Source organism: Lissotriton helveticus, chromosome 1_1 (genome assembly GCF_964261635.1).
Source record: "Lissotriton helveticus chromosome 1_1, aLisHel1.1, whole genome shotgun sequence".
Classification (NCBI taxonomy): Eukaryota; Metazoa; Chordata; class Amphibia; order Caudata; family Salamandridae; genus Lissotriton; species Lissotriton helveticus.
Window position 1 is genome coordinate 1,507,821,908 of NC_136057.1, and position 22,092 is coordinate 1,507,843,999.

The 22,092-nt window shown below is 45.3% G+C and overlaps 2 protein-coding genes across 4 annotated transcripts in view; one reads left to right on the plus strand and one right to left on the minus strand.

Annotated features, from left to right (window-relative positions):
* The window catches only part of ATF6 (activating transcription factor 6), a 1,455,481-nt gene that overhangs the window by 24,097 nt on the left and 1,409,292 nt on the right, over positions 1–22,092 (plus strand). The gene's annotated exons all lie outside the window — the stretch shown is intronic.
* The window catches only part of LOC144803765 (uncharacterized), a 42,913-nt gene continuing 29,026 nt past the window's right edge, over positions 8,206–22,092 (minus strand). Inside the window, exons 2-3 of the mRNA XM_078671877.1 lie at positions 9,786–10,468; positions 8,206–9,635 (exon numbers count right to left, since the gene is read on the minus strand). Of these exons, the coding sequence (XP_078528003.1) occupies positions 9,116–9,635; positions 9,786–10,468 (1,203 nt within the window). The 3' untranslated portion in view covers positions 8,206–9,115. The remainder of the gene's footprint in view (positions 9,636–9,785; positions 10,469–22,092) is intronic.

Here is a 22,092-nt window from a genome sequence, read left to right on the forward strand (position 1 = left end):
CATGACGAGCTGGCTTTGTCATTAGCGTCGAAGTGGTTAAACACTTCCAGCAGACGTTCATAATACGCGTGAACAGATTCATTTGGATCTTGGGTCGTTCTATCTATCTTTACCCAATCTGTTTCTTTAGGAGGAATTTTCCCTTTCAAGAAAGTAATTATATGGTGATATTTCTTCATCACCTCATCTGAGGGTGCTCCTGCATGGGTGTGGAAATTTTAAAATAATCTTCTTGTCCATGGGATAAAATGCATCATAAACCTACATGTCCTGTAAGACAATTAACTTGTCCCACCTATTCCCAAATCAATTGCGTGGGATGACACAGAGCCATTAATGGATTTTTGTTTTAATAAAACTGACCAGTGATTTATCAATGATTTGCAAAAATGTTGTTGGCAAACTTGACTTTATTGCTGAGAAAAGCGATATTCTCATTAAGGGCCAGATGTATCAAAGGGTTTTACCCATTCTGTGTCTATGGGAAAATGTGTTCATACATATGGCTCTAAGTGCTAAAACATAACAATAAATGATCTTCAATAAATCAATCAAATGACACTTGTTAAAGCGCACAGCTGCTTCGAAGGCAGCATCCCAGTACTCTAGCAGACCGTCAAGGCAGGCCAAAGTAACAAGAAACTAAACGGAGTCAAACAGCAAGTTTTAAGTTGCCTTTTTAAGGCTGACAGAGTCAATTAACAGTAACTAAAAAGAAAGACTGTCCATAATTTTGCCTTGTGTACAGTAAAACGGTTGCTGCTACGACTAGCCTTGAGAATTGTTGTAAGCCTCTGAAGATGACTATTGTTGGATATACGCACCCACATTTGAGTCTACAGAGACTTTCTATTCAGCAGATAACGTGGGACCTCACCATGATAAGCGCTGGAAGCCATTGTTCGAGCTTTGAAGTTGATACGCTATTCCACCGGAAGCCAGTGCAGATGCCTCAAAAATTGAGAGATTTGATGGCGCCTCAACACTCTCCTGATTAGTCATGATGCTGAATTTTGAATTAGCTGAAGTCAGTGTATCAAATATACTGGAAAACCAAGGTAGAGACTGTTAAAAGTAGTCCAGATGGGACGTAATTAAAGAATACATTGTTTTCGTAGTCTCTTTATGAACCAGATCAAGAAGCGTCTTTATAATTTTCCTCTTCAAAAGACAGACAGGCAAAATGTTTAATTTGTAACGTAAAAGAGAGGGTTGAGTCAAATATGATGCACACATTTATAGCAGATGTGGTGTGATTAGGATAGGTTTGGCAGGCCACCAGACAGAAGGTGGCAGGAGTCATTTTGTCATAATTTTGTTTAACCAATTAGCATCCATCCGAGTTGCGACTGCTCTTGAAATTGTGAATAGCTGCCTCCGTATTATCTTGGAAGGATCTTGAATAGTTGACTTTAGGTATGGTAGTTTGGATATACTGGTCCAAAAACAAGCTGCAGCATATTTGCACATCGATCCATGTTGGTTGTATGTGGAAATAACTAGTGCAGAAACATCATGCTGCCAAAATATTGAGAACCAAAATATAGAGTCTGGAGTTAAGAATAGTAAATCTTTACTTACCAATTACCTTCTCAAAATTTTGTCCCTCAATATTTTGTTTATAATATTCTGGTAGCACGATCTTCTGAAGTCAAAATTAAGGTAGGGTACCTCAGGGTTGCAGTAAAAAAGAAATAGATGAGAAATGCTGTGCAGTTGAGGAGGTGCTGTCTGTCACGAGACGTCTGGCCTGCTTCCAGCCGAATTTGTTCTTCCCCTTTCATCTTGCCAATTGACATACTCATTGCACAACCACACAACCCAACTACAATCACACACCGTCCCGGGACAAACTAGCACACTCAAACGCCATTACACAAACACATAGCTACCCTATAGATGCATAGACTCGTACATCACTTAATGGATAAACACTTGCAGGCCCACACTCCTAGAGACTTGCCCCAGCGCAGACATAAACACCCACTAAAGATAGACCCAAGCGCTCTCTATAAACAAGCTGTACCTGACAGGAACGGTTTGCATAACATGTGCCTAATTTGGCACTGACTGGAGCAGAGATACTGCCCGCAAAGATATCCAGGGATTTCCAAAAAAGGCTGGAAGACGCCACTCATTTTCTCTTCTAAGGTAGGACATTCTGCAGATGTATAAAACATACAAATGTATGTTGCAGAAGGGGAAGAGTTTGTAGGAAAGTGGCAATGATGTCCAGCATAGGTCCATGAGGGCAGGTCAGAATCCATGGCCAGACTTTCAAAATGACTACCTACTATTCAAATTCGTTCTAATGAGATTAAATTAGTATCTGTTTATTTTATATGATAATCCTGAAAATCTAGTATGCGTTTGGTCCTCCTTGGCACACGTTGCACACGCCTAATCTCTTTGGCTGTTTAAGGCTCTCTTTTTTGCCAATGCTTGTTTCAACTTCGATTCCCAAATAGCACAGCTTTTCAGTTTGTTAGGCTCAGAGTGTGGATGTGCACTTGTAAAAGATACACCTACATATTCTTGTGAATTAATATTTTCTGAGGTGTGAGAAGAGGGTGTTTTAGGGTTGGAATGCCCTGGAAATTTTGTGCACACCCACAAAATAACGCATTTGGAAGTTTTCACAAATCTTTCCACAGCCTATTCGCATCATGGACATGGGCAAATATTTGCTCATGTCAAAGTTCGGACAAAATCTGTGTCTAGGGTGGAAGCGGGAAGAAAACACCACCTAATTTGGTGGGATTGTAGAATAAGGTCTCACTCCTTGCTTTGTAGTTTCTTTTCCAGAGAGCATGGAGAAAAATGGAGACAGTATTACTATTGGGCAAACTACGTGTTGACTAAAAAGTATGTTGTTTTCACTCTAATGCGTAATATATCATTAAATGATACAGTTGCAATTAATAATTCTCCTGTACAGAGCAGCTATGTGTTTTGTTTATGCTTAGAAATGGCAGGAGTGCAGGTTGAAGCACTATATTAAATATTAAAGGTTACTGCTTCTTTTTAATAAAGTATTCTTTCAGACCATTGAGGATCCATACTATTCAGATCTTAAAAGAATGTCCTGCCCTGACCCTTAGTATGGCAAAGTATTTTTGAGAATTAAATTGACCATATTGCTACATTGGTTAATTGTAGATTATATTTATTCCTAATATTATGCATTGGTTCCTCAGACAGACAGCCTCACGTTCTTTACTTGTTTTCTTTTCAAAACATGCCCAGTGGCTAGGTCGTCCATTTCAGGTGTTTCGCTGCAGTTCTCATTTTTCAAAAGGGTTAATTTCTGATATGCATTTCTTTACATGTCTTTGTTATTCATTCACTCACAATAAAATGTCACTTGAGGTGTCCAACATTTGGCAGCAGAATGTCACTGGTTTTAAAGTACACTGCAACCACGGAAATGTCACCCATAACCAATAGAAAATTGGCAGCTATGAGTATCACATCACACAAAAGGCCTTCAAGATGCTGGGCTAAGTGTGTAGCTAAAAGATCCAAAGCTAAAAGAGCCAAAATCATAACTCTTTCATTTTACACATAAAATAAGCCCACGTTGAATAAAAACACCCTGAAATGCCTCGCCACACTGACCACTTTTCAGCGCCTCTCCCGAACAAAAGCTCACCTTTCAGAACCTGAATAACAAGGTCTATGTCCTCCGAGCAGCAAATCAGGGTCTCTTGGAACTTGATGCACCATCCAACTCCACTTCTCTCTTTAGCACAGCTACAGCCGACTGCTCCAACCCCTGCAGAGCCGCCATGGTTAGAACAGGATAGAATCTGAGCCAAATGGGACCCCGCACGCCAGATGAGACAGTCCTTTCCAGTGATACCCATGCAGGAATGCTTTCTGGTGCACCAGCAAATAAGGCTTGTAAATGTAAACTCACTATCCTGCATGAGCAATCTCCACCATACTTTGATTTCTTTGAACAGACGCACCACAGGAGAAAGTGAAAACAGACAACCAACAGACGGAAGAAAGGAGTTACCGTGCCTCAGCAGATTTTATATTGCGTTCTTATTATAACCTAAAGCAAGAAAAAATAACTTTCCTATGGAGTTCCTCCATGTATTATTGTGGCACTTAGTGAGAAAAAAAATGTATGTGTATATATATACTGGCAGAGTCTACGCCCGCTCTCATAGACCCCGCTCCTTGCTCATCCCGGTTTCATTCTCCTTCTGCTGCCTCTGTCCCCTACTTCATAAGCTTGCGGAGCAAAAGTGTCCAGTTTTCAGCACTAGCCACCAACATTGGCAGCTAGTAAAACACAAAAATGTGTTTTTAAAATTCTAGCCTGCAAGGAAAATAAATTGTAAGTTCTGTATACGGCATCCCGTTCCATCACAAATACTACGGCATTAGTAAATTGAGCGAGATAGACTTGTAGAGCTCTCATAGGCAGGCAATTGTTCTTATTCCCACAAGAGCTATGCACGCCTGCAGAAGCTACAACCAGAAGTAAAGAGAAGTTGCATCTGAGAGAACACTACCGGCCACTCACCTAGCCAATAGCTGTAGGGGCGGTGCCAAGTAGGGGCGTCTCCATTTACTTTGATTTAATGTCTAGTTGTCCGTCGGACAAAATAGACAATAAATCTTCTTCCCCCTGACAACAATCAATATGTCACGGGCGTCAGGCGATATGAATTCTCCTCCCCTGTCCTGTTTTCGCAACTCTTGGATATTCTTCACTTGGCCAATCAACTATGATCTTACATTCTGTCCATAAATAGGCAGGTACCACTATATCAAACAGACCATCCAAATCTTTCAACAGAACCTTCGAAACTTCACAAACCTCTCAACTTGTTGGTACCATTCAACTGGTTTCTCTCTAAATATTTGGAAATCATTGGTAAATGACTAAATATCTTGTCGACTCTATGGAACATGAACATATCCATCACCAGGCACCTCTGTCATGGGACACAATCTTTCTACCTTTCCTGTTTCTTTTAACCAATTTGCAGTGGACATTTCTTTTGCCTGTGCTTCCTCCTTTCTTCCTTGTCCACCTTATTCTCCATTTGTCAATGTCTCCCCACTTTTGCAAAATATTCATCAACTCCTTTACCTGTAACTTCTTTCCAGACACATTCATATTTTCTAAATCTTTGTCAGTAAACTCCACTCGATATGGTTTCTGTAGCACTTTTGATCTCCCTATCTCCATTCCCATCTCAGAGGCAAGTTCTGTCAATTTCTCATGAAATAATCTCGCATTTCTGCTTATACTCCTACATATAAACAACAACTCTTTCTCATTGTATGTGTTTAATCTATCTATTCCCACATTTCCAGCTATCATTTCTTCCAATTCTACTTTTAGTTTATAAATATCTAAAATCTTTGGGGGTGGGCTTTGTTTTTCTATTCCCTGTGCCCATCTCTCCAGATCTTCTGGGGTTACTGCTGTTGAACTTCTGGCTCCAGAGGATACCACTGATCTTCCTTCTTTTAAACTACTGTGTGTAACTCTTTTTCGGGGTTCATTACTGATTCTCTTATTGGTAAATCCATTAATGAAATCACTGAATCGCACTCACTGGCTTGATTGTACATTATTACAATTTCCTTTCTGAGGTTACTCAAGGGAGTAGTTACAGTTGTGGTTTTGGGCAATTTATTTTGTATCCATACAATGGAACAACAGGACCTATAGTTACTAGTATTGTCAATGCTGCAGGGTTAAAATCTAATTGGTCTATCTTCTGTATTAATTCCTCTCTATTTGTATTTAATTCTTCTTTTTCCTTATCTTGAAGTACCCTATGAACTGATGGGTCATGTAAAATGTGTGGAATCAAAGGTGTTCCTAGTACTGGTGCATTTGGAGTGACTCTACTTGGTCCTTCTTGGTATGGTGGAGGGTTTTTAGTTAAAATGTACTCAATAATTCATCATCTGTCTCACCATATCCTGTCACTTTCAGGTGTTTTATTTTCTCTTTACTCTTGCCCCATGACTGTTCCTCAGCCATTAACACTGGATATAATCCTTCTGACACCATTGCTCTTCTCTATTGCATCAGCTGACCCTCATGTGACTCACACAAATACCTAGGGAAATGACCCATGTATCTTCCACTCCTGTTTTTCTCTCGTTCTTATGACTCAGTCTCCCATTCTTCTAAAGCCACATACTGCGTTAACCAAGGTCTCAGATCTAAATCATTCATCCACATTCTCAGATCCTGTAAAATTCTTCCATTAAACGTCCCATGTTCTGGAAAAGCTAAAACACCATCACCTTTCATGTACTATATCTAATTCTCGATCCATACACATATATGATATCCTCTCTCCATCATCATAAATGAAGCAGGCGTTTTCGGCGGCGGAATAGGAATTTTCTTTATAAATGAAATATTCCTCTTTTCTCCATACATTCTGGACACTCAATACATAAAACAATAATCTGCAAATCCTCAAGCTTTTCTGTCCGAGCGACTCACACCAAAAGGCAAATCAGAATCCAATAAATACATTTTCACCACCCAATCTTAAAACAAGTTTCATCCAAAGACCCAATCAGGTTGTGGCCCACGCTTGTTGTCTGACCAATCCCAGCACGGACTTTTTTCAATGTCGTCAGTTCTGCTCCTTACTACTGACTCCTCCTTTACAATTCCGTGTCAGTCACAGGCCTTCAACCTATCCCAGCGCGGCTCTTTGTGACGTCAGTGCAGCTCTGGCGACTGACCCTCACGTCACAAGGAATACTAAAACTTATTTCTTTACCTTTCTTTTAACTGATTTTCATTGGTAACAACATAAAAACATTCGCTGCTCTGCCTGTACCACTAAACAAAGTATAGATTTCCGACTTACTCTGGAGTTTCAGAATTGCTCCTCTTCTACTGCGAGTAAAAACCTCTGTTTACCCTTCATTCAAGCTCAAGAGAACATGTTACTCCTTCAGTGTTACCCTTTCAAGGTGATATAAGACCAAAGTTTCACCAGCGAACCCTTTTCCCTATCATTCACACAACTTTTATACAAAATAATCCCTAATTTAACACTGCCAGCCCTGTGTAGCTTCTCAGTGCTATTCCAACAGACGAGTAACCTCACTGCAGTGTGGCTTCCATTTACCACCCGCTATTCATTCCTCGGGAATTTTCCAGACAACATAAAACAAGACGCGGACTCTTTTTGTTAAACATAAATCAATAATCAATACTGATCACCAAACTAGTCAATAATAACCATAGCTCCATACCCATGTACTCATTTGGGCCCACAAAACACACATACACACACAGCCTGGTACTAACCGTTGGAGTCAAAGTTTGATGTTTACCACTTTAAGATTAGTCACCTCGTGTTCTCCACTAATCTTTTCACTGATCAAAAAGTTCTTTCCTCTGGTCAATGGACCATTAGTTGAACTAGTTGATGGTGAAATGACATGAATTATTTTTCTTTTGCAATGGAATAACCACAGACTCTGGGAAAAGTTTAAATCTTTATCTAAATTAATTTCATGTGAACCATTGCTCAAAGTACAGTTACTCATAGGAAGGAAAATTCAATTAATCAATCATCAAACACATACTTCATACTATTGCAATGACTTATGCTTCGAAAGGAGAGGATAGAGAGAAAAGAACATCTGCACATTCACGGAAATTATAATTTCCTAGGATGGTGTGAAAACCAACCCCCCTGGCCAAGGAGCTGGGAAAGGTCCTCCGGGAAAGGTCAGGCGACAAAGGCTTCAGGACAGGAATCAGGACGACCTCTCTAACACCGACGCTTGCGTAGCACCCCTCTCTGACACTCTCTTCCTCCTCTAGATTCTTCTGCGATTTCTTCTAAATCAATAATTCGAAGATAGATGGTTCTGCATTTGATTCTTCATCAATATCTCTAGTCACTCTGACTAACTCACTAAGACTACCTCAATTATACTCTTCAAAATTCATGTACCACCCATTAATGTTTCAATATCGTAAAAAAGACTAACTCTGATTGGACAGGCAAGGAGGGAAGATCATCACACCATACTTATTTTTCATCTCAGTCTATCAGTCTATTGTTCAACGATTCAAACCCCTTAATTTTTATTCACAATCTTTATTCTCACCCGTATTCACATCTTATTAGACACAAATGTATATTTTCTCATGTATTTCTATTCATCCAGAGGTTTTCGATGCTGGTTCCCAGGGTATGTATCTCTTGTGTCCTTGGACTTCGTTCAAGTATATCGTCACTTGTTCTGGCTCATTCTCACTAAGCATGCGTGGAGGTCAGGTGGTTAACAGGCTCTGGACTCATACGAGAGGCCCAAATGCACACTAATAGGAAAGTCAGAAAGATAAATGTTAATTTAAAAATAAATGGTTTCACTGTATACCACCTATCTCTACCCTAAACCCCTTTAATCATTATTGCTTTCCCCACGTTAGCATTAGTAAAATAGCTTGGTTTAGTTTCAGTAAAGCATATGCCAAGCATGTGAGCTTTCAAGCACCCATTTTAATAGCGTCTACGCAGGCACAAGAAATGCCTTCAAAGCGACAGCTCGTCATACTGCTTAGATGCAGTTGACTCATGCACAATAAAGATCTCCTGTTAGCAGCCATTTTAGAATTTTGCTTGAGTTATTTATATTAGTAAACATGTAGGCAAGCTTCTCTGTCTTATATGTTCACTGTGGTGCATGTTAGTTTACACAATACGTAGTTAATACAAGGTAAGAAGTTAAATGAGAGGATTGCTTCTGAGCAAGTCTCTCTTCTACGAGTCCTGGCTCCATCAGTAGGTTGGCACAAGCAGTCGGGCTTACCCCAGAGGCAATGTGTAAATAGTTTGCGCAACACACACACACACACAACAGCAACACACTAGGCACACTACAAAAGAAACTCCACACAATGTTATATTAAAAATAGCCTTTGTATTATCCAAAACACATTAGAATCATAATCACACATATATACTGTGCCAACTGGCACCATGTCATAATTTACAGGGGATTTTATACATGACAGGGCCAATCGGGCCTCTAACAGAACCATCACAAAGTACAAGTAGTAAGAATAACACCACCAGTAACTACTAGTAACAAGCATTTACAATGCAATGGTTTTGCCTTTGTTAAAGTTAGAGCTATTGGCATTGCTCTTGACACTCTGAAGCTCCACTCTGAAGCTCCACTCTGAAGCTCCACTCTGAAGCTCCACTCTGAAGCTCCACTCTGCACTCTGAAGCTCCACTCTGCACTCTGAAGCTCCACTCTGCACTCTGAAGCTCCACTCTGCACTCTGAAGCTGCACTCTGAAGCTCCACTCTGCACTCTGAAGCTGCACTCTGAAGCTGCACTCTGAAGCTGCACTCTGAAGCTGCACTCTGAAGCTGCACTCTGAAGCTGCACTCTGAAGCTCCACTCTGAAGCTCCACTCTGAAGCTCCACTCTGAAGCTCCACTCTGAAGCTCCACTCTGAAGCTCCACTCTGAAGCTCCACTCTGAAGCTCCACTCTCCACTCTGAAGCTCCACTCTGCACTCTGAAGCTCCACTCTGCACTCTGAATCTGCACTCTGAAGCTCCACTCTGCACTCTGAAGCTCCACTCTGCACTCTGAAGCTCCACTCTGAATCTGCACTCTGAAGCTCCACTCTGCACTCTGAAGCTCCACTCTGAATCTGCACTCTGAAGCTCCACTCTGCACTCTGAAGCTCCACTCTGAATCTGCACTCTGATGCTCCACTCTGAATCTGCACTCTGAAGCTCCACTCTGCACTCTGAATCTGCACTCTGAAGCTCCACTCTGCACTCTGAAGCTCCACTCTGAATCTGCACTCTGAAGCTCCACTCTGCACTCTGAAGCTCCACTCTGAATCTGCACTCTGATGCTCCACTCTGAATCTGCACTCTGAAGCTCCACTCTGCACTCTGAATCTGCACTCTGAAGCTCCACTCTGAATCTCCACTCTGAATCTGCACTCTGAATCTCCACTCTGAATCTCCACTCTGAAGCTCCACTCTGAAGCTCCACTCTGAAGCTCCACTCTGAATCTGCACTCTGAAGCTCCACTCTGCACTCTGAAGCTCCACTCTGAATCTGCACTCTGAAGCTCCACTCTGCACTCTGAAGCTCCACTCTGAATCTGCACTCTGAAGCTCCACTCTGAATCTGCACTCTGAAGCTCCACTCTGAATCTGCACTCTGAAGCTCCACTCTGCACTCTGAAGCTCCACTCTGCACTCTGAAGCTCCACTCTGAAGCTCCACTCTGAAGCTGCACTCTGAAGCGCCACTCTGAAGCTCCACTCTGAAGCTCCACTCTGAAGCTCCACTCTGAAGCTCCACTCTGCACTCTGAAGCTCCACTCTGCACTCTGAAGCTCCACTCTGCACTCTGAAGCTCCACTCTGCACTCTGAAGCTCCACTCTGCACTCTGAAGCTCCACTCTGAAGCGCCACTCTGAAGCGCCACTCTCCACTCTGAAGCTCCACTCTGCACTCTGAAGCTCCACTCTGCACTCTGAATCTGCACTCTGAATCTGCACTCTGAATCTCCACTCTGAATCTCCACTCTGAAGCTCCACTCTGAAGCTCCACTCTGAAGCTCCACTCTGAATCTGCACTCTGAAGCTCCACTCTGCACTCTGAAGCTCCACTCTGAATCTGCACTCTGAAGCTCCACTCTGAATCTGCACTCTGAAGCTCCACTCTGCACTCTGAAGCTCCACTCTGCACTCTGAAGCTCCACTCTGAAGCTCCACTCTGAAGCTGCACTCTGAAGCGCCACTCTGAAGCTGCACTCTGAAGCTGCACTCTGAAGCTCCACTCTGAAGCTCCACTCTGCACTCTGAAGCTCCACTCTGCACTCTGAAGCTCCACTCTGCACTCTGAAGCTCCACTCTGCACTCTGAAGCTCCACTCTGCACTCTGAAGCTCCACTCTGCACTCTGAAGCTCCACTCTGCACTCTGAAGCGCCACTCTGAAGCGCCACTCTGAAGCGCCACTCTCCACTCTGAAGCTCCACTCTGCACTCTGAAGCTCCACTCTGCACTCTGAATCTGCACTCTGAAGCTCCACTCTGCACTCTGAATCTGCACTCTGAAGCTGCACTCTGAAGCTCCACTCTGCACTCTGAAGCTCCACTCTGAATCTGCACTCTGAAGCTCCACTCTGCACTCTGAAGCTCCACTCTGAATCTGCACTCTGAAGCTCCACTCTGCACTCTGAAGCTCCACTCTGAATCTGCACTCTGATGCTCCACTCTGAATCTGCACTCTGAAGCTCCACTCTGCACTCTGAATCTGCACTCTGAAGCTCCACTCTGAATCTCCACTCTGAATCTCCACTCTGAATCTCCACTCTGAATCTCCACTCTGAATCTCCACTCTGAATCTCCACTCTGAAGCTCCACTCTGAATCTGCACTCTGAATCTGCACTCTGAAGCTCCACTCTGCACGCTGAAGCTCCACTCTGCACTCTGAAGCTCCACTCTGCACTCTGAAGCTCCACTCTGAAGCTCCACTCTGAAGCTGCACTCTGAAGCTCCACTCTGCACTCTGAAGCGCCACTCTGAAGCGCCACTCTGAAGCTCCACTCTGAAGCTCCACTCTGAAGCTCCACTCTGAAGCTCCACTCTGAAGCTCCACTCTGCACTCTGAAGCTCCACTCTGCACTCTGAAGCTCCACTCTGCACTCTGAAGCTCCACTCTGCACTCTGAAGCTCCACTCTGCACTCTGAAGCTCCACTCTGCACTCTGAAGCGCCACTCTGAAGCGCCACTCTGAAGCGCCACTCTGAAGCGCCACTCTGAAGCGCCACTCTGAAGCTCCACTCTGAATCTGCAGCTCCACTCTGAATCTGCAGCTCCACTCTGAATCTGCAGCTCCACTCTGAATCTGCAGCTCCACTCTGAATCTGCAGCTCCACTCTGAATCTGCAGCTCCACTCTGAATCTGCAGCTCCACTCTGAATCTGCAGCTCCACTCTGCACTCTGAAGCTCCACTCTGCACTCTGAAGCTCCACTCTGAAGCTCCACTCTGAAGCTCCACTCTGAAGCTCCACTCTGAAGCTCCACTCTGAAGCTCCACTCTGCACTCTGAAGCTCCACTCTGCACTCTGAAGCTCCACTCTGCACTCTGAAGCTCCACTCTGCACTCTGAAGCTCCACTCTGCACTCTGAAGCTCCACTCTGCACTCTGAAGCTCCACGGCCCTACGTGTGCCTTGTTTAATTGGTCTTGTCGTTCTTTGATTTTTATTGGATGTTTTTATGTGTTGTCGATCTAATATTTGCAGTTTGTCACACACATCGTGCAGGTAAGCAGGATCAAGGGCAGGACGTAGATGCGGGGGGGGGGGGGGGGGGACCAGCGCGGGTGAGCCCGAGGGATCAAGGTCAAGGGCAGGATGACAAGGGACAGAGGGCGGCAGGCAGCAACGGCGGGTGAGCTCGGGCAGAGAAAGGGCAGGATGAGGTGGGTTGGGTAAGCGCTGACCAAGCAGCGCCAGTGCACCTTAGCGGGCCCCGCACCTTTCACGAGCACTGACTCAGCTCCCTGGGGTCTTCACTCCCGTAGGTCACCACCACGCGTGCTCTCACAGCCCGAGCTACCTGTCACACACGGAAGAGCGACGGATCGTGGACTTTACTCCCCCTTTGAGCCCGGGGAGAGCGAGAGCCGCTCTTGGCACTGATGCCTCCGGCGTGATCATTGGGCTATCAGGAGCAGCCCCCGTGATGCTGCTGTCACTGACTGATCGCCCCCACACCTGATGTGTGGGTTGCAGAGTATTTTGTTGTGCACGCTTAACATTCTATGGTGCATAAATTGATGTGTTTTGTTTTATTTCTGACTGTTTCCGTGTAATGAAGACTCTCGTTAATGTTGCATCAGAGAGAAGCGGGAGGGGGCGGGAAAGGGGGAGGAGAGAGCTGACGACGGCCGGCCGGAGCAGAAGACGGGCACCAAAACAAGCGGGAGGGGGCGGGAAAGGGGGAGGAGAGACGCTGACGACGGCCGGCCGGAGCACGAAGGCGGGCACCAGGAAACAAGCGGGAGGGGGAGCAAGGGAGGTGCCGGCAATGCCGGAACAGAATCGGGGGCGTTCCCGGCGTCGCGTGACGTCGGCAAAAGCCAAAGAATGTCGGGAACGCCCCCGAATCTGGTCCGGCATTGACGGACAGGCCCCTCGTCCAATGGCTAGGCTCCATTTATGGAGCCAGCCAATGAATGACGAGGGCCGAACCAAAGCCACACTACAGATCTCATCAGGATTTCGCCTGCGCGAAAAAGATGCGCAGAGCGCATCTTTTTGGCGAGGCAAAACCTAAAAACTGTACTCTGGAACACATTATGCAGAAAAATCATAGCATAACATTAGGCATCATCACATGGTGCATAAATCCCATTTAGCCACAATCATAATAGGCATAAACACATTATGCCACCACTGTAGAGCCTTACTCTCTACCCACCCTGACCCCAGGGCAACTTTCCTTCCTCTGGGGCCCAATGCCCTTTGTCCCAAATATCAGGGCGTAACTGAGGCCTTCCACTGGCCCTATTGGCTGCCTTGGCAGAAAGAACAACGTGAGTAGCGCACTGGGGCAGGGGGGTACAATTAATTTCTTCCTTAGCAGAAAAAGAAAATGCCCCGTGTTGCAGCTGCCCGCTCTCCTGCGGTGCAGCTGAGGAATCGGCTTTGGCACTGCCGTGCCAAATGAGCCCCCACCGGGACTCTAAAAACAATATGAATTTAATGAAATATGTACTTGTGCTTCATAAATCTACTTGTCCTGTAACAAAATCCACTTGTCCCTTTGGTGCCATGTAGTGCGCCGTCAAATAATGGCAGCAATATTATTATAGAAGAGCTCTGATAATAGCCTCTCTGGTTATGTCAGGCTAATAGTATAGAAGGATTTTTTAATTTTTTTATTTTTTTATTTATAGTTCTTTTTTATTTTTTTATATCATCCAATGTTACAGCACATTTGTATGGATTATAACATACCATATCTTATTTCTATATTAAACATTCTATGATCAACTCTTTATACATGCACTTTGTATTCCTTATGGCATTTAAAGTTGAGTTATAAACACAAACATGTTCATGAACCTTTGGAGTCCTTATTACATCCAAGCTAGCCATAGTTTCTAAACAATATGAACATCTGGAAAAAAAAACCTTCGCTAATCAATACACCAGTGCCCTCTTCCATCGCTCTATAGGGTTCCATATCTTCTCCCCCAATACTCTAGCTCTCCGCCCCTTCTTATCGTATATTGCCTTCTCCAGATTATATATAGCAAGTATCCTAGCAATCCAAGTTTGAAACGTTGGCGGGGCCTTATCCAACCAAGCCTTAGCAATGCATATTCGATGCACTGCCATCGCAACAAATAAAAACTCTGTGAACTGGGTCTCACCCTCCCGCGAAAGCCCCAACATTATTAGTTCTGGTGTCATTACTGCTTCAATCGCTAATGATCCTTGTATGAAGGCATTAATTGCCATTATTAATGAGTGCAGTTGTGGACATTCTGCGAACATATGAACTATATCAGCATTTGTTGAATTGCAGCGTGGGCAAGTTATTCCCGAGGTGCCGCCCCATTGTGCTATTCTAGCAGGAGTATGATATAGGGAGAACAACGTCTTGTAGTGCTGTGCCTGTAGCGTTGCTGAGCATAACACAGTGAAGCCTAGATCTAAAGACTCTTGAAAAATCTCAATAGAGGAGCCTAATTTCTCTCTCCATTTTGTAGCAAATTTTTCCGTATCATCTTTTTTAAGTGAATGTAGTTCTGTGTACAGGTACCGAATCGTACACTGTTGGCTACGCTCTATATATTCCATTATCTGGGAATGCCCAAACCCTAATGTGCCTCCCTTTTTATTCATAAAATAGCTCCTCAGCTGCAAATATTTGAAAAAACTCCCACCGGGTAGCTTAAATTTTGTTTGTAACTCCTGAAACTGGAGGATACCTTCCTGGTCATACAGATCTCCTATTTTCTTAACACCCTTCTCCTCTCAATCTCTCATAACTGAATCCCTAACGATATCCGCAGGGAGTGACTGATTAGTGTATAGACGAGTATATCTGTGAAACCTTCCCAGACCTAGTTTTTTTGCGACTGCCATCCATACTTTGTATGTCGCCCTCAATGTCTTAAACCTTGTATGCTTAAAATAGCTAAAGTCAATTGTATTTAAGAAACCATTCACCGCGTCTCCCCCCATCAGTGCACTATATACATTTGTGAGCATAGGTCCGTTGCCCCCGTGCTCTCCCCCACCTCCCCCTATCATCCCCTGGAAGTATTGTAGGGCCGCCGCCCAGTAGTATATTCTAAAATCTGGGGCACCCCAACCCCCTTTCCCTCTTGGCAGTGTGATGTGTCGATATGCTCTCCTTGTTTTCCCTTGTGCCCATATAAGTCTGTTGAGGATTAACTCTATTTTGGAGAACCACAATTGATAAAAGAAAAGGGGAATGGCTCTAAAAATATACAGAAATTTGGGGAAGGTAACCATTTTAATAAAATGTATGCGGCCCATTAAAGTTAAATGCAAATTGTGGATTCTCTCTGTATTTTTCTTCACCTTGGCTATTAGAGATTCCATAAATATGGAACCTCTAATAGCCAAGGTGAAGAAAAATACCGAGAGAAGTATAGAAGGATTTGAATTTTGGAAGTTTTCACCAGCTCTTCTCTAATCTTTTCCAATACTGAGAAAGGTTGGAAATTTACCCCTGACAACGGCAGAAGTAAAGTATCTTCCAGGGCTGGGAACAATGTGGTTGGAGAAAAAGTGAACTTGTAAACACTCAACAGATTTCCGCTGGGGCACATTCATATTTGCTCATGCTAAGAAGCAATTCACAAATATTTTCTAGGACTACGGTTTCCTGGCCTACTTAAGGAAATTCATGTGAATTGAAGAAAAATGTAAATCTGCATTATAACAAAGACATATATCATTGGTGAACTTTTGTGACTTTCTTCAACATTTAAGCCCCTAATTAAATCTGAGTTAACAAGACCTTCTGTTTTTATAAAAATGCTATCTCTTCCTATCTATCAGCTGGCTTCATTGTGTGTGACAGCATTCTGCTCTTTTATAAAGTAGTTTTGTTCAGTGCCAGGAATTTCTATGGCAATGTGGCCTTTATGAGACCAAATGCTGGCTGTCTAGTAAGAACACGCTGGCAAACAGCACCATGCCTACCTGGTAATCCCCAGGTAGAGAAAGGAGCATAGTGTAGGCCAAGTGAGTAACCAGAAAATTAAAATACCCCCACTTAGAGCCAAAGTTCTTATTACACCAAGCAAGTGAAAAAAGTCATTGGAATCCTCTCCAGAATAGCTCTCTTGTCTCTTCCATCTAAGCATCTATCCATTCACCCTTTCACCCACTGATATCTAGCATTTCACCTTTACATTGTCACCCATTCATTCTTTCATCTATTAGCCTTTTACCAATCTGTTCGTCCATCTGTTTATCCGTCAGTCCATCCGCTCATCCATATCCAAACCTACTCATCCATCTCCAAACCTATCCATTTCAACCATTCATCCATCTGCTTATCCATACACCCACCCTTTCACTCCATCTATCCACCCTCCCTTTCACTCATTCATCCATCCTTTCACTCATCCATCCATCCACCCACCCTTCTACCCACCCACCCACCCATCCATCAATCCATCCATCCATTTATTCTTTACACTTATCCACCCTTTCACTCTCTAATCCTTACACCCTGTAACCCATCCACTCATTCACCCTTTCCTTCATTATAACATCCTTTGTCCATCCACCATCCCCATCACTCAACCATCTCTGTCGCTCATTCATTCATCCATCCAGCCACATTTACACTCACTCATCCTTTCACCCACACATCCATCCATCCATTCACTCACACCCTTTCACATTAACTACAAGTCTTTGTCTGCCGAGCTGCAGACAGAAGAGGCCCATCAAGAGCTCCACCTCTACTGTTGCTACTAAAGCGGGCGTTCACGAAGCCCCTGTTCAAACCTATCCTTCCATCTCCAAACCTAACATTTACAATTCCAGGTGTTCTTCTATGTAGGAAGGTAGATCCCTGACTATGGTTGCCCCCAACTTTTTGCCTGGTGTTTTGCTGGTTTTCTGACTTAGTTGACCTGGGGCCCTGCTATTCAGGACCCCAGGCCTACTGCTCTCTCTGTAAAATGGATTCCATGTACCTTAGGTACATATCTAATTGGATACTGAGTCACCTTATCAGTCCCTGTACAGTGTACCTGAGGTACCCAGGGCATAGGTGTACCCAGGGCCTACCAGGGGCTGCAGCATGTATTATGCCACCCCTGGCTGGCCATCCAAATCTGACACAACTGGCTGCACGACAGCTGGGGCAAGGTGGTGTAATCACCCCATTGCTTTAGATATAGTATACCTATATCTAACCCTAAAATGGGCACACAGATCTCCTATCAGTCACTCCTATGGCAGGCCTTGACAATCCTGAAGGCAGAGTGCTTGGAATCGTGTGAGATGGTGCTCTGGCATGAGCTGAGCCTGTCTGCGGCTTTCGGGACCTATCCCTTAGCCGTTTCCCTGATAACGCATACCATATACTCTTAAGTGCATTATAATCCTCGCGGTTATATGCCAACTCTGGTATCGCTTTATCAAAACATGTCGAGTAAGGTGTCATACGAATTGGAATACTAACCCCTCGCCAATTCTGGCGACGGGGTTAGCATTCCACCCTTCTAGAGGGACACGACATGTTGGTAACCTGTAACCCCGGTTAAAGTCAGACAGAGCCTTAGCTCCACAAAATGGATGCTGCCACCGAGACACAAGTCTGCCCTCCTGCTGCTGGGAGTCCTCCCAGAGCAGGAGGCAAGGACAAAGGGTTTCCTGCCAGGGGCGGTGCCAGCACCGTCCCAGACAGGGTTTTGTGTATTCTAGGTAGGCAGGGCTTTAGAGGAAGGTGACTCCAAGTGGCACCCCGGTGCTCACTGTGCATAGGCCGGCTTGAAACAGTTCCAGGGGCACACCAGACCCTGAGCTGGGGAAAGCCCGCCAAAGGAGAGGGGTGTAACCACCCCCCTCCTGGTCCCACCCATAGGGCAGGACTTAGTCGCGTGCCAGCCCCCTTTTTCAGGATAAAGGTAGGAGCAGGCCCCCTTCCAAATTAGATCATCTTTGAATCCTGAAACTACTTTCCACGAAAGGAACTCAAGACTTCTTCCCAAGATTCTCCCTTGTGACTAAGGAGTAGTCACCCTGCAGCAGCAGGCACCAACCAAGCATCGCGGTTTGTTGCCAGTCTCTCCTTCGGATCAAGACTGCTCCAGCACGACGAGAACCGGCTTCCCTGGCACCTCTGACCTCAACCTACATCATCAGCCCAGCTGTGATCCGTGGGTGCGACGAGACCTCGAGGGACCGGCCATCTTCAGAACCGCACGACGCTTGTCCAGCACGACCACCGAGTGACCCTCGACCGAGTGCTTTGGGGTGAGAGAAGCCCCGACCCTGAGCAGCTCCAGCACCGAAGTTCAGCCCCCCTGCATCCACGAGATCTGCGTGGGGCCCTTCTGCTTTTTGCTGCTCACCGCGTTGTCCCGGTCACTTGCCCGTTGGCTAGTGGCCCTTTTACGACGCTCCACGACGACAAAGACTGCTGGTCTGGTTGCTCCAGACTGGCCCTTGCTTCCCTTCTTCAGAGAAGCACCTTGGACCCTCCTGGTCCACTCAAGACGCCATTTTAGGTCCACCGCGTGGGTCTTGCATTTGCCAAGACTTGTTGCCCCAATCCTGGGTCCAGCGACGTCGACAGCAAGTACCTTCGTGGGACAGCTCGCACCTCCATCCTGGTCGCCGACAATGCCTCCTGGTCCGAGAGACTGCAGAGCCCAGCAGCGCCCACTCACCTGGCTGAGGTGACTTCGTCCGGTGCCATCCTGGTGCCCACCTAAATCACTGGCTAGTGATTCAGACCTTGGTCCCCTCTGCTTACAGGTTTCTTCTCCCCTGATCCAGGCTTGGATCTCCACGAACTTTCTTCACTGGCCGCCTGCCAGCAACTTCTTTCTTCAGGCTCCTGGTTCTTCAACGTGGGTTTCCGACGCAACTTCAACCCTATGCAGCCGCAGCCCCTGGGCTAGGTAAACTGAGTACTCCGGTGCTCCAGCATAGTCCAACACCCTAAGTGTTCGGATCCACTCCCGTTTTCGACCCACCTAGTCGGGTTCGCCCGAGAACAGTAACTTTGCAACTGCTAGCCTCCATAGACTTTTTCCCGCCTTACGCGTGAGAGTTCCCACTCTGCACACGACGTCCACAGGCCTCCTGCATCTATTCCCAGTGGTTAGAATTGTAGGCCTAGCGATTCCTGAGTCTAGAAAAGTATTACTCACCTGCTAGCAAGTTCGCATTCCACTTACTGAGTATATGGTTTTTCGTGCCCCTAGGGCATTTGTGTAAATTGTGCGACTTAAAGTATTTTCGTAAGAGTTTTGTTGTGTGCTTAGCTCCCTGACTCATAAAGAGTTCAGGGTAGTCTTGTTATAAATAAATATCTGTTTATTTTCATAACAACTTGTGTGGTGTCCTTTCACTTGGTGTTCAAGGGGTAATGTGATGGTAAAACAGCTGGCTTAACACGCCCTCTAGAGTCTTAGCCTTAGACTGCTCGTATCCATGCTACTAGGATAGCTGGTCTATAAGGTTGACTTACAACCAATCATCAATAAGGGTTGTTTGGACTGATACATAGTGATCACTAGAATAGTGAGCACTGCATATCAGGCCAACTTCTCACATTGGTGGCAGCGGTGGGATTTGAGCTTGCTGTTGTTTTACCACACATATCCTAAGAATATCATTTGAAAGATCACATAAGTACTGAGGTACATATAACTTAGCTTAGAATACTCTGAGTTCTACTGAACCAGCTGTTGTAGCTCCTAGGGCCTAGCACACCCTAAACTACAACTCTAGCAAGGGATCAGTAGGCAAACATATAGTGTAGGTAAGTGCACCACTTACACCTCACTAGAAAAGCATGTCTACCCATGGAGAGTCTTCAGAGACTCCCCTTGTGGTTATTGACCCTCCACAGGTCATCTCAAGATATGCAGCTCTCAGTTTCCAGGAGATGAGACAAGTGTGTACCTCCAGGAAACTGAAACAGGGGTCTAACCCCAACATTCCCTTTCTGATAGGTCTCTTAGAGACTTATGATGCTAGGAAAGCATCCCAGGCAGATGGGAATATGCCAGCCTTAGAGGGTACTCGTGGTGATCCAGACCTCCTTGACACTGAAAATACAGTTGGGGAGGAGGATCAAGAGGAACTCTCTGGGGATGAGGCAGACAGGTCTGAACTAGTCAGCAGACTCACTAGGGCCAACTTAGACCTGCTTGGGCAAGGATCTGGGGGACCCCCAGTACTGACCCTAATTAGGCCTAACCTTGGAGTTAGGAGAGATAGATCTCCTTCTAGGGACTCCATTAGATCTCTGCACTCTAATGCCTCTTCTCAGGGGAGAAGGAACTCTCCCCAGAGGAGATTGACTTCCCCTCAGAGAAGAGAGCATGAAGCAAGGATGAGACAAGCTAAACTGAGGATTGAAAGGGAAGAACTTGCCCTGGCCAAAGAGAAGCTTGCCTTTGCTAGAGAGCAGCAGATGAGTGAGATAGTTCCCACTGGTGGCAGCAATCTCCCAAGAGATAAAGAGAGGGGTTTAGATACTAAACACCTGACAAAGATAGTGCCCCCCTTTTTAAGCAAGGGGATGACATCCAGAAATGGATGGCTGCTTTGGAGAGGGCCTGCACTGTGCAGTGCATTCCCCAGAGTCAGTGGGCAGCTATACTGTGGCTCTCCTTTGATGGCAACGGTAGAGATAAGCTCCTCACTACTAGAGTTGAGGATGCTAACAATTACCAGGTCCTGAAAAATGCACTGGTTGATGGGTTTGGCTTAACCACTGAGCAGTACAGGTTGCTGTCCAGAGACACCCAGAAAACTCAGTCTCAGGACTGGTCTGACTTTGTTGATTGTGCCACTAAGGCTTTAGAAGGCTGGCTACCGGGTAGCAAGGTTACTGACTTCACAGGATTGTATAATCTTATTATGAGAGAGCAAGTCTTAAATAATTGTCAGAACCAGTTATTACACCAGCACCTGGTAGACTCTGATCTGACCTCTCCACGGGAATTGGGTAAGAGGGCAGACAAATGGGTCAGAACCAGGATTAGGCCTAGGAACAAAGGTGGTGACCAGAAGAAGGAATCAACCAAGCCTCAAGAGAAGGGTGGGAATAAATCTCCAGATCAAACCACATCAGGGCCCCAAAAATCCTCTGAGGGGGGTGGGTCCCAGAATCCTTCTAATAACCAGAAGAAACCTTATTGTTATCCCTGTAAACAGGTGGGTCATTTGAAAACTGACAGCAGTTGCCCAAAGAACAACAATAAGGAGAACATACCCCCAAGTAACATTCCCAAACCTCCTGTTACTACTAGTAGTAATCCCCCAGGTGGTGGGAGTGCCCCCAAGAATCTGGTTGCATTTACTTTGGGAGTTCCTGGGGACTCTGGCCTAACCAGGTCCCCAAACTTAGATACTCTTGTCTGTGAGACTGGCATGGGGTTTGCCAACTTCACAACTTGTCCCAACACTTTGGGCAAGTACAGACAGGAGCCCCTCATCAATGGTATAAAAGTTGAGGCCTATAGAGATACAGGGGCTAGCATCACCATGGTGACTGAGAGTCTAGTCCCCTCAAGGCAACTTTTACCTGGTAAAACAACTTTACACAGACAATGGGTCAAGGTTACTAGAAGCTATATAGTAAACCGTACAGTGATTGGGATACAAACTAGGAATCCATGGTTTTCAAGTGAAAAAAGGTGTTCCCATCAGATACCCATCCTGTTCCGCCCTACATCATTTGGGATCCTTCACCCGAAGGAAGTGGAAACTTGTCCACCATTGATTGGGTAAATTGTAGCCCAATCCTTGTAGAGGATACTGAAAAAATGATGGTTGGAAGATGGTG